The sequence below is a fragment of the Chlorocebus sabaeus genome, chromosome 14 (genome assembly GCF_047675955.1).
Source record: "Chlorocebus sabaeus isolate Y175 chromosome 14, mChlSab1.0.hap1, whole genome shotgun sequence".
Classification (NCBI taxonomy): Eukaryota; Metazoa; Chordata; class Mammalia; order Primates; family Cercopithecidae; genus Chlorocebus; species Chlorocebus sabaeus.
Window position 1 is genome coordinate 98,582,538 of NC_132917.1, and position 13,142 is coordinate 98,595,679.

At 39.3% G+C, this 13,142-nt stretch overlaps 1 protein-coding gene across 2 annotated transcripts in view; it reads right to left on the reverse strand.

Annotated features, from left to right (window-relative positions):
- TMEM131 (transmembrane protein 131) overlaps positions 1-13,142 on the reverse strand; it is a 247,746-nt gene that overhangs the window by 88,174 nt on the left and 146,430 nt on the right. For both annotated transcript variants that reach the window (XM_008008079.3, XM_008008080.3), the window contains exon 6: positions 325-441. In XM_008008079.3, coding sequence (XP_008006270.1) covers positions 325-441 — 117 coding nt within the window. The remainder of the gene's footprint in view (positions 1-324; positions 442-13,142) is intronic.

Sequence of the window (13,142 nt, forward strand, 5' to 3'; positions counted from 1 at the left end):
GCATGAATGTTTTAATCTTGACACTATTATCAAGTGTGCTTCATGAGTCTGTAAAAGTAAAAATTAAACAAGAATGTGTAAGTCAGTATGAAAATACTTTTCACTATTGTTGACCAATCTTATATTAACACTTTAGCTGTCGCTTTAAAATCACCTGTTCAGTCTGATTTAAATAGAGATATTCACTGTAAGTATAAAAATGCTCTAAGTCTAAACTCCTACATTTTCTATTATCCTCTGAGTTTCTGAGTTCTTAAAAGGCTGGCATATAAGGCAGAGGTAATGATTATACTGTATAAAATAAGTTTTGATTCTGGTTCTTACCTGGTAAGTAAATACCCCATGATTAGATGTATTAATAAATAAAGTATTTTCTACATTTCCTACTACTCTTGCAAGAAAAACTACATCAAATGATGTATTTCCTCCTGGAAGAATTTTCTGAAACAGAAAATAAATAAAGTTAAATTCAGAACAAGAAAAAAAATTATACAGCTCAAGTTCCTTAAATAAGTATCTTGGAATCATTTCCATAAACTAGTTTTTCCTTTAAAAGTTTAAGCTTTAAGTTAGCAATGGAAAGTAATTAAAAAGATGTCTTCCATATTGAATGTCTACGGTCACATATCCTTTGTCCACTACAGCCACAGCCTCGTACAGCAGATGGTTTCCTGGATCCTGTTCATTTAACAATCACTAGGCTGGCATGAAGTACGTAATTACAGGCTGTTCCATGATCAAAAATCAGATACAAGTTGCATTAAAGCTGAGCTTTTCATATAGATATACTACTGTACTACTAAGTAGTGACTTGTTTTAGCCCAAAGAATAAGCCCAGGCCTCAACCTTCTGAAATCTGCCTTCCATCGACACAAGAAACAAAATGTCCCGGCAACTTAAACAGGAAAGAAGGCAGGGGTGAGTGTATGTGCAGGAACTCACTCCTGTTACTTTCTGCAAACTGAGAATGTCACTATAGTTAGTAAAGTGAAATGTTATTACCACAGAACAATAGGGCTACTCCCACGTTCAAGAGACTGAAATTGCGGTTCTGCCCTGCAACAAAGCCTTAAAATACATTTTAATATGCAAAGCCATCAACCTGTCTCATTCTGCCTCTACGGCTAGAACTCTAACATGCTACCTAAATTATAGCTCAAAATACATGGCAGTAAGACTCTGGCTTCACCTTAGTCTGAAGAAAGATGTCTAGACAGAGTATGTCTCCTACATTACCACCAACAAAAGAATAATTTACAAGTTGTGAATTATTGTAACTATTCTTTTGTTGCACTACATTACTGTAATATAATGCAACAAATGAATAATTACAATAATTCACGACTTTTCTTGAACCCATCACAGAGTGGATTATCAACTAGTCCAAAACTGTAGGAAAGACAAGCACTTCCAAGGACAGACGGAATGGGAATACTGGCTCACCCATGGCAGAGAAGGGAAGAAGATGAGGCTGTTATACAGGAGGTGTCAGCTAAAAATGCAGCTAACATGTTTACACATTGCTAGAGGCTGACTGTGTGAACATGCACCAGAGCACAAAAACCCTAGAAGCTGTAGACACCGGTGCTATTCACACCTGAGCCAGAAATCAGCAACAGAAAGACATCTGGCAAACCCTCGAATAGTCTGAAATTAAACAACATGTTTCTAAAATAAGCCACGGGGGAAGTAAGTAGTAACAAGAGAAATCATAAAATATTTTGAATTGACTGGAAATGAAAGCACAATATTAAAATCTGAAGGCTGCAGGTTAAAGCAATACTTGGAGGAAAATTTACAGCATTACATGCTTATTTGGAACAGAAATGTTTCACATCAATAATCTACATTTCTCTTTTGAGACACTAGAAAAAGAATAAATTAAACCCAGAGTAAGCAAAAGGAAGAAAAATAGAGTAAAAATCAGTGAAACAGAAAACAAAGTAGCAAAACAACAACAACAACAACAACAACAAATCAATAAAACGGAAGCTGGTGCTCAAAAACTCCATAAAATGGATAAAACCCTACAAAGAGTGACTGTGATAAAAAGGGAGAAGTCAAAAATATAAGGAAATAAAATGTGGATATCACTGCATACCCTTTATATACAGAAAGAATGATAAAAGAGTATCACAAGCAACTCTACGCCCATAAATTTAACAGCTAGGAGAAATGGACACATTCTTTGACAGTCGGCTAGATATGACACAGTCTGCCAAAGCTCATTCAAACTGAAATAGTCCTGCACACAGTTAAAATTTAATTTGTGGTTTAAAATCTTCCCACCAAGAAAAGCCCGAGCTTAAATGATTTAACTCGTGGAAATGAATTCTCTACCAACCATTTAAGAAAGAAATAATACCTACGTTACATAAACTTTCCAACACACAGGAGAGAACATTCGTAATTCAGCATTACCCTGATATCAAGACCACACAAAGACTTAAAAACTGTAAGCCAATATCCTTCATAAACACAGAAACACAAGTTTCTACAAAGTACTGGCAAACTGAATCGAGGTAAGATATAAAATGGATAACACATCTTGACCAAGTAGTTGGTTTTTTTTTCCATGTTGTGCTTTTCTATTTTAAAGTTCAATTTATGAAAAATATGAATACTTTTTTTAACATTAGCCAATATGCACACACACAGAATTTCTTTTACAATATTAAATGTTTTACAAACCTTTCACAACTCGCTCAAACCTTTGGCTTAAAACAATTCTGTAACCCTCTAAACAAACCTGCCCCCACCAAATCTGCCATATTATCTTTTGCCAAAACACCTTGGATGTAAAACTGTTTCTTAAGTAGCCTCAATTACATGGAACAATGCTAACTCTTAGCAACTTTTAGTTTTGGTGAAAAACTTGGCAAATGTAAACCAAATATGAAATTCTAAGACCCACCCCCCCACCCGCCCCACCATCTGAATGAACTCCCCCTCTTGGCCAAGAACACTTCAGAGTTAATCAGAACATCTAGTTCAGGCATTGTGGAAGAGGGGATTAGACATGCCTCATTATATACCTCCAGCATTAACATTAACACAAACATTAAGTCTGATAAGAAATATTTACAACAATCTATTTCCTCTGAAGCCTGCTACCTGGAGGCTTCTTCTGCACGATAAAACTTTGGTCTCCACAACCCTTCATCTTGACTCAGCCACTCCTTTCTACTGCTGATAACTCTTCTAACCAACTACCAATCGTAATATGTTTAAATCTGGCGAGTGTGGTTGCTCAAGCCTGTAATTCCAGCACTTTAGGATGCCGAGGAGGGTGGATCCCTTGAGCTCAGGAGCTCCAGACCAGTCTGGGCAACATGGTGAAACCCAGCCTCCACTGGGGGAAAAAAAAAACAAAACAAAAACTTAGCCAGGCATGGTGGCAGGCGTCTGTGGTCCTAGTTACTTGGGACACTGAAGGGGTAGGATCACTTGAACTCAGTAGGCAAAGGTTGCAGTGAGCCAAGATCACAGCACTGCACTCCAGCCTGGGTGACACAGTGAGACCCCATATCAAAAATAAATAAATTAATTAAAAAGAATATGTTTAAATCTCCCTATGACCCGAAGCCCTCACTTAAGCTGTCTTGCCCACTCAGATCAAACCAATGTAAATCTGACATGTATTGACTTATGCAGTATGTCTCCCTAAAATGCATGAAAACAAGCTGTGCCCTGACCACCTTGGGCACATATCATCAGGACCCCCCTGAGGCTGTGTGACAGGCATGGCTTTAACCTTGGCAAAATAAACTTTTTAAACTAACTGAGACCTGTCTCAGATATTTTGGGTTCACAATTAGTAACCACAGGGATTCTGAGTGGAGGCGCCCTGATCTTTGACAAATCTATCAGTGCTTGATACCAACTTGATCTATCCTTACGGCTCAAACCAATGAGACAATTTGCTGAGGCCTGGGGGATCCCCTCCCTCAAGAGAATCCCTAATATCCCCAAATTTGGTTGACATCTAAAGTTTATTTTGCTGTACAACTTCTTTTATGGAGTTTTGCTTGCTTCCGACAGTGAAGGCAAGTTGTCCTGCTTCCATACTGATAAAAGGCAGGTAACTCCCTTCTGGAGTCTCAGCTCACCTCCAACAGAAAAGGTAAGTTTGAGTTTCTTCTTGCTTCTAAAATGGCAGAGAGCAGTCTTCAGCCAGGGCCCCATTCCTAGGTTAAGTAGCTGAATTGGGTTTCATTCGTTTTGTAAATTCTCCTTAAAGACTAATTGGAAATGCAATTCTAGTTCAACATTCAAAAATCAAATCAATGTAATTTACTTAACAGACTAAAGAAAAAGCACAAGATCATCTCAATAGCAGCATGTAATTTGACAAAATTTAATATCGATTCATGATTAAAAATCTCAATAAACTAAGTCAATAGAAGAGAACTCCCTCAATATTATAAAGAACGTCTGCAAAAACCCTAAAGAAGCTTGTCCATTTTGTGGTCCATGGGCTGCATGAAGCCCAGGATAGCTTGAAATGGGTCCAACACAAATTTGCAAACTTTCTTAAAACATTAAGTTTCTGTGTGTGTGTGTGTGTGTGTGTGTGTTTTTTTAGCTCATCAGTTATCATTAGTGTATTTTACGTGTGGCCCAAGACAGTTCTTCCAGTGTGCCCCAGGTAAGCAAAGATTGGACACTCCTGCCCTAGGAGCTACCATAGTATTTAATGGTGAATGACTGAATGCTTTTCCTCCGAAATTTAAAACAAGGCAAGGATGCCCTCTCTTATGACAGCTATTTAACACTGTATCAGAAGTGCAAAGAGGGCCGGGAGCGGTGGCTCATGCCTGTAATCCCAGTACTTTGGGAGGCTGAGGTGGGTGGACCACAAGGTCAAGAAATTGAGACCAGCCTGGCCAACATGGTGAAACCCCATCTCTACTAAAATTACAAAAATTAGCTGGGCGTGGTGGCATGCGCCTGTAGTCCCAGCTACTCAGAGGGCTGAGGCAGGAGAATCGCTTGAACTGGGAGGCAGAGGTTGCAGTGAGCAGAGATTGCGCCACTGTACTCTAGCCCGGCGACAGAGTGAGACTCGATCTCAAAAAAACAAAAAAAAAGTGCAAAAAAGCACGAAAAAAAAAAAAGGCATTACACATTAGTACAGAAGAAAAATCAGTTTTTATTCATATAACATGACTTTCTATACCAAAAAATCCCTATAAAAATGCTCCTAAAAGTTTTAAAAAGTCATGGGAATCAAGGTCAACATATAATGATCAATTGTATCTCCATATACCAGCAATGAACAAGTGAAATTCTAATTTTTAAAAACATACTATTTAGGATAACACATGCACAAAGAAATACTGAGGTATAAATCTAATAACGTGCAAGTTCTGTAAGCTGAAAACTATAAAACATTACTGAAAGTAACCAAAGATGACAAATAAATGGAAATACTGTGTTCATGGGTTAGAAGACTCAATATTAGATGTTAGTTCTCCTGAAATGGATTTACATATCCAATGCAAGTGGAACCAAAATTTCAGTCTAAGGAGAAGTAACAACTAAATGCAATGTGAAATAGGATCCTAAAACAGAAAAAGTAGTACATTGATAGAAAAACTGATGAAATTCATACAAATTCTTTACTTAATGGTATCGTACTAATGCTAGTTTCCTGGTTTGAAAATTGTACTATGATTACATAAGATATTAACATCAGAAGAATGTTAGAGTGAGGAATATATGGAAAGTATTACTTTTCTGTACATTTAAAGTTAATTCAAAAAAACATGATAAAATCTCAGATTTTTTTTTTTTTTTTAAGAAACTGATAGGCTGATTCTAAAATTTAGATGATAAAGAAAGGAAATAAGAAAATCCAAGGAAATTCTGAAAGAGAAAATCAAAATTGGAGGAGTCATAGTGTCTAATTCTAAGAATTAATATAAAGCCACAGTTATCAAAACAGTATGGGCTGGTGAAAGGACAGGTATTTCAGAGTCTATTAGAACGTATTAGAACATAGTGAAGAGTCCAAAACCAGACTCACACACACACAAAGTCAACTGACTTTCGACAAAAATACAGTGGGATTTCAATGAAAAAGGATAGTCTTTTTCAATGGATAGTCCAGGAACAAACGAATATCCATATGCAAAACAAATCAAAACAATCCTCAATCCATACCTTATACCATAAACAAACAGCAGCTAAAAATGGACTGTAGATCTAAATCTAAAATCTAAAACTATGATGGTTGTCCCTTGGTATCTGTGGGATCAGCTCCAGGACTTCATGCAGATTCCAACATCTGTGGATGCTGAAGTCTCTGCTATAAAACAAAGCAGTATTTGCATATAACCTACGCCTATCCCCTGGCTATGCACGGATCTCCCGGGGAAACTTTCAATAATCTCCACATTACTTGTAATACGTAATGCAATGTAAATGCTATGTAAATAGTTTACACCGTATTATTTGTCTGAACATGCATAGACAAGAAAAGTCTTGTTCAGTACAGAAGCACTATTTTTTTCTTTTTCTCAAATAGTTTTGACCTGCAGTTTGACTAGATACATGGATAAGAAGCTCATGGCTACAGAGGGCCAGCTGTACTTCTAGGAAAGAAAAAAATGGAGAAAATCTTTGTGACTTTGGATTAGGCAAAGATTTCCTAGCTACAACTCCCAAAGCATGACCCATAAAAGAACAATTTGATAAACTGGACACCATGAACATTATAAACTTCTGCTCTTTCAAAGATACAGAATGAAAAGGTATGACACAAACTAGAAGAAAAGACTTGTATATCACGTATCTCAAGAAAGACTTGTATCCTGAACACATAAGGAACTCTCACGAACTCAATGAAAAAACAAATAACTCAACTTAAAAAACAGGCAGAAGAACTGAACAGACACTTCACCAAAGAAAACATATGGATGGCAAATAAAAAGATGCTCAACATCAATTTTCACTGGAGAATGCAAGTTAAAATAAAAATGGCCTAACACTGTACACCGAGCTGAATGACTCGCATCACAAAACACACAAACCTCAGAATGCAGCGTGCTAATAGCGACGTGGGGCAACCGGAACTCTCACATGTTTCTCATGGGAATACAAACGGGTACAGTTGTTATTAAAAAACTGTTAAAATCTGTATGTAAATATTTACAGTGGGTTTAAATAATAGCTCCAAACTGGAAACACTCCGAAAGTCTTCAACTGGTGAATGAATACACACACAGTGACACTGCCAGCCAATGAAATACTATTCCGTAATAATAAAGTGGTACAAAGAACTGATACAGCCTACTACACCAACCAATATGAAATGCATTATGCTAAAAGAAAGAAGCCAGACTAAAAACGCTATATGCTACATGGTTCCATTAATACAATCTTCTGGAATAGGCTACACTCAGTGGTTTGAGTTGACCAAGTTGTTGATTATATGACCTTATGGGTTTGTCAAAACTCAGAACTATATACTAAAAGGGTGAATTTTACTGCAAGTATACTGTAATTTAAAAACAAATATGTATAGAATATATATTAAATATATCTGTGTGTGTGTGTACATATATACACACATATACATATAGATATATATTTTTACTGTTTTGGGTGAATCCACAAGGGTTGCGAACTCACTCAAGCATATTTTAGCCTGAAACTTTTTTTATGAGGGTCTCTGTGTTCATGTTCCCTTGGAGTAAGAACAAATAAATGAATGTTTAGAGTTAACTCTTGGTGGGCAAGATTAAAGCCAAATTAACTTTAAAACAACAAAATCTTGAAACGAAGTGGATAATATCACTGAGTTCAGGCAGTCCACCCACACTTTTTATTGTTGTGAATTTAATTCCACAGAATCATATGACTGGTCACCCTTTCATCACCTTCCTAACTCCCTCTGACAAAGTAAGGATTCACAGAACTGACACTGAGAGAGACAGAGAGGACTCTCTGGCAATACGAACAAAACAAAACAAAACAAAAAATGACAATATCATTTTCCCATCTAAGATGCCCGTGCCTGTAATACTGATGTTTTATACCATACCAAGAATAAAAAAAGAAGAACAAGAGAATGTTCTTCAAATAAAACAAGGAGTGAGGATGACAAGTACAAACCCAAGCCACAGAAAGGGGCAGTGAAGAAAACTTAATGTGACTAATTCTGGGCACCGCAGGAAGGGAGAAAAACTAACTTACTCTTAAAATTTGCACTATGTATCAGTACTCATGGAGGTGTGTGGTCTGCATCCCTATCAGTGGTCTAATCAAGCAGAAAATTTAATGTTTCCTTGGTAGAGTTGAGACCACCAGTGCCATTCTCTCTGGGAAAACACCCTTAATCCGGGCTGACCGTGACGGTAAGGTGCTCTTGACTGTAACGTGGGTCTCAGTTTCCGATATAAAAAACGTGAAAAAAACATTTACCTATGTAACGAACCTCCACATCCTGCACATGCATCGCTGAACTTAAAGGTTGAAAGAAAAAAAAAGGTAGCAAAATTAGTACAATAAATGCTGTGTATCCACCTAAAAAAAAATCTGAAATGTTCTCTAAAAAAAGTGACAGTTATAGAATTATGGTATTCCCACCCAAAACCAGTTCTAGTGTCAATGAGGAGATTCCTAAAGCCTATGTGTATAATGGAAAATGTATCCAGAGGAAAACCGGTGTCCTTTAAAGTGTTTACGGGAACTTAATTTGATTTAAAAATGTCTCTATTCAAACAATACCCTTTTAAGGCCCATCTAAACTCCAAAGAGTTAGGAAAATCGCCACGGAATGTTTAATTTTTAGTGCAGTTTTCTGCCACTATTGGAACTGCACATCTAGTATATAGCTGACGGATAGGAGATCTGAGTTTCTAGTAATACCACTAACAAACCGTAATTTTCCCAAGTCAGCACTGTACCGCAGCTCAGTCCCTGGGTGATCTCCTTCCTTGGTGATCTCATGCAGATCCATGGCTCCATATCTACACTAGTGACTCCTAAATCTCTATTTCTAGTCTAGTCCTCATATACCAAACTCATAGACTAACTGCCTATTTGCCACCTCCTCTTGGATATCTAGGAGATACCTGAAATCTAACATGTCCAAATTGAATTACTGGTTGTACCTCCGAAACCTGCTCTACCCTCTGTCTTCTTCAATTCAGCTGACTGCAACTTTGTCCTTCTAGTTGAGGACTAGAGTTCAGGACAAAACTCCAGAGTCAATTTTCACTCTTCTCTCTCAAATCCCACATCAGGAAATCCTGTTGGGTGTATCTTCAAAACATGCAGGCATATGTCACTTTATTGTGCTTCGCTTTACTACACTTCGCAGGTACTGCCGTTTTGCAACACTGCATTAACCAAGTCTACCAGTGCCATTTTTCCAACCGCATGTACTCACTTTGTATCTCTGTGTCACATTTTGGCGATCTTGCAGTATTTCCAAATTTTTCATTATTATTATATCTGCATGATCTGTGATCTTTGATGTTGCTACTGAAATTGTTTTAGGGCACCACAAACTATGCCCATATAAGATGGCAAGCTTAAAATGAAACATGTTATGTGTGTTCTCATTGCTCCACCAACCACTGTTCTCCCAACTCCCTTCCTCTCCTTAAGCTTCCCTATTCCTGAGTCACAATAATATTACAATTAGGCCAATTAGTAGCCCTACAATGACCTGTAAGTGTTCAAGTAAAAGGAAGAGTTGTACATCTCTCACTTTAAACCAAAAGCTGGAAATGATAAGGTTAGTGAGGAAGACATGCTGAAAGCCAAGAGAGGCTCCAAGCTAGGCCTTTAGTGCCAAACAGCCCAAGCTGTGAATGCAAAGGAAAAGTTGTTGAAGGAAGTTAAAAATGCTACTCCAATGAACACACACCTGGTAAAGAAGGAAAACTGCCTTACTGCTGATAGGGAGAAAGCTTTAGTGGTCTGGATGGAAGAGCTAAGCAGCCCAAGCATTCTTTTTTTTTTTTTTTTGAGATGGAGTTTCGCTTGATGCCTAGGCTGGAGTGCAATGGCGTGGTCTTGGCTCACTGCAATCTCCGCCCTCTGGGTTCAAGCGATTCTTGTGCCTCAGCCTCCTGAGTAACTGAGATTACAGGTGCACACCACCACAATCAATTTTTGTATTTTTAGTAGAGATGGGTTTCACCATGTTGGCCAGGTTGGTTTTGAACTCCTGACCTCAGGTGATCCACCTGCCTCAGCCTCCCAAAGTGCTGGGACTACAGGCGTGAGCCACCACGCCTGTCCACACAGCATTCTCTTAAGCCAAAGCCTAATCCAGAGCAAGGCCCTGACTCTCTTTAATTCTGTGAAGACTGATAGAGGGGAGGAAGCTGCAGAACAGCTGGAAGCTAAAAGAGATCGATTTATGAGGTTTAAGAAAAGAAGCCAGCTCTATCACATAAAAGTGCAAAGTGAAGCATTAAATGCTGATGTCCAGGTTGCAGCAAGTTATTCAGAAGATCTAGCTAAGATCACTGATAAACACGGCCACACTAAACAACAAATTTTCCATGTAGATGAAACAGCCTTCTGTTGGAAAACGCCATCTAAAGAGGATAAGTCAGTGCCTGGCTTCAAAGCTTCAAAGGACAGGTTGACTCTCTTATTAGGGACTAACACAGGTAGTGACTTTAAGTTGAAGCCAGTGCTCATCTGTCATTCTGAAAATTCTAGAGACCTTAGGAATTGTGCTAAATCTACTCTACCTGTGGTCCATAAATGGACAAGGCCTAGATAACAGCACATCTATTTATAACATGGTTTAGTGAATATTTAAACCCCACTGTTGAGACCTAATGCTCAGAAAAAAGATTTCTTTCCAAATATTACTGCTCAGTAACAAGGCAACTGGTCACCCAGGAGCTCTGATGAAAATGTACAAGAAGATGCAGTTGTTTTCACACCTGCTAACACAACATCCATTCTTCAGCCAAGGATCAAGGAGTAACTTCAAGTTGCAAGTCTTGTTATTTAAGAAATACATTTCTTAAAGCTATAGCTGCCACAAAAGGTAATTCCTCTGATGGATCTGGGCAAAGTCCATTGAAAACCTCCTGGAAAGGAGTCACCATTCTAAATGCCATTACGAACATTTGTAGCTGGGCACAGTGGCTCAAGTCTGTAATCCCAGCACTTTGGGAGGCTAAGGGAGGTGGATCACCTGAGTCAGGAGCTCGAGACCAGCCTTGCCAACATGGTGAAACCTGTCTCTACTAAAAATAGAAAAAAAAAAAAAAATTAGCTAGGAGGGGTGGAGTGGGCCTGTAATCCTAGCTACTCAGGAGGCTGAGGCAGGAGAACTGCATGAACCTGGGAGGCAGAGGCTGCAGTGAGCCAAGATTGTGCCAGCGCACTCCAGCCTGGGCGACAGAGCGAGACTCTGTCTTGGCGGGGGGAAGAACACTTGTGATCCATGGGAGGAGGGTTAAAATGTCAACAATAGGAGACTGGAAGAAGTTAATTCCAACCCTTTTGGATGACTCTGAAGGCCATCTATAGATGTGAATGAATTGGTGCAATCCCCTGATAAAACTTGAACAGAAGAGTTGTTGTTTCTCAGGGATAAGCAAAAAAAGTGGTTTCTTGAGATGAAATCTACTCCTAGTGAAGATGCTGTGAATATGTTGACATGACAGCAAAGAATTTAGAATACTACATAAACTTAGAGGCAGGGTTTGAAAGGATTGACTCCAATTTTGAAAGAAGTTCTACTGTGGGTAAAATGCTATTAAACAGCATTGCACGCTTCAGAGAAATCTTTTGTGAAAAGAAGAATCAATGGATGCTGCACTCTTCACTGTTGTCTTATTTTAAGCAACTGTCATGGCCATCCCAACCTTCAGCAACCACTACCCTGATCAGTCAGTGGCTGTCAACACTGAGGCAAGGCCCTCCACCAGCAAAAAGACTATGACTTGCAGAAGGCTGGCATGATCATTAGCAGTTTTTAGCAATAAAGTATTTTTGAAATTAAGGTATGTACATTTTTTAGACACAATGCTACTGCACTTAATAGGCCACAGTATAAACATAAGTTTTTTTTGTTTTTTTTTGTTTTGTTTTTTGAGACGGAGTCTCGCTCTGCCGCCCAGGCTGGAGTGCAGTGGCCAGATCTCAGCTCACTGCAAGCTCCGCCTCCTGGGTTTACGCCATTCTCCTGCCTCAGCCTCCCGAGTAGCTGGGACTACAGGCGCCCGCCACCTCGCCCGGCTAATTTTTTGTATTTTTTAAGTAGAGATGGGGTTTCACCGTGTTAGCCAGGATGGTCTCGATCTCCTGACCTCGTAATCCGCCCGTCTCGGCCTCCCAAAGTGCTGGGATTACAGGCTTGAGCCACTGCGCCCAGCCTTAAACATAACTTTTATATATATGGGGAAACAAAAAAATTCTGTGACTGGCTTACTGCAGTGGTCTGGAACTGAACCCATAATATCTCCAAGGTATCCCTGTATCCCAAGTCCAACTCCTTTCTTCACCTCTTCCATGTATCACTCTGGTCAGAGTAATCATCTAATCATCTTCTTACCCTGAAGTGTGGCAACAGCCAATATGACTGGTGTCCCTTGTCCTACTTTTGATGAACAATGATCCTTTTAAAACCTAAAGCTACAATTTCATTCCTCTGTCCAAAACCCTTTGATGGCTTTCCACGTCATTCAGGAAAAAGAGTCAAGTCAAACCACAGTTTGTAAGGCCCTTCATGGTCTGCCCCCTTACTTCTCCTCTCATCTGTGCTCACTCTGGTCTAGCTGTCTTTGAACACCAGGCCTGCTTTCAACAATGGAGCCTTTGTACTGCCTGGTCCTTCCCGCTAGAACGCTCTCCTTCCATGTTTCACTTTGCTCCAAACAGTCCCACCTCGCCCCTTTGAGTTTTCGTTCCAATGTCACCTTCTGAATAAAGCCTACTCTGACCACCCTATTGAAAATGGCATGCCTAAGCCTCTGATCTTATACTCTTCCCTGTGCACACCTAAGCCTCTGATCTCATACCCTTCCCTGTGCACACCTCAGCCTCTGATCTCACTCTTCCCTGTGCACACCTCAGCCTCTGATCTCATACCCTTCCCTGCGCACACCTCAGCCTCTGATCTCACACTCTTCCCTGTGCACACCTCAGCCTCTGATCTC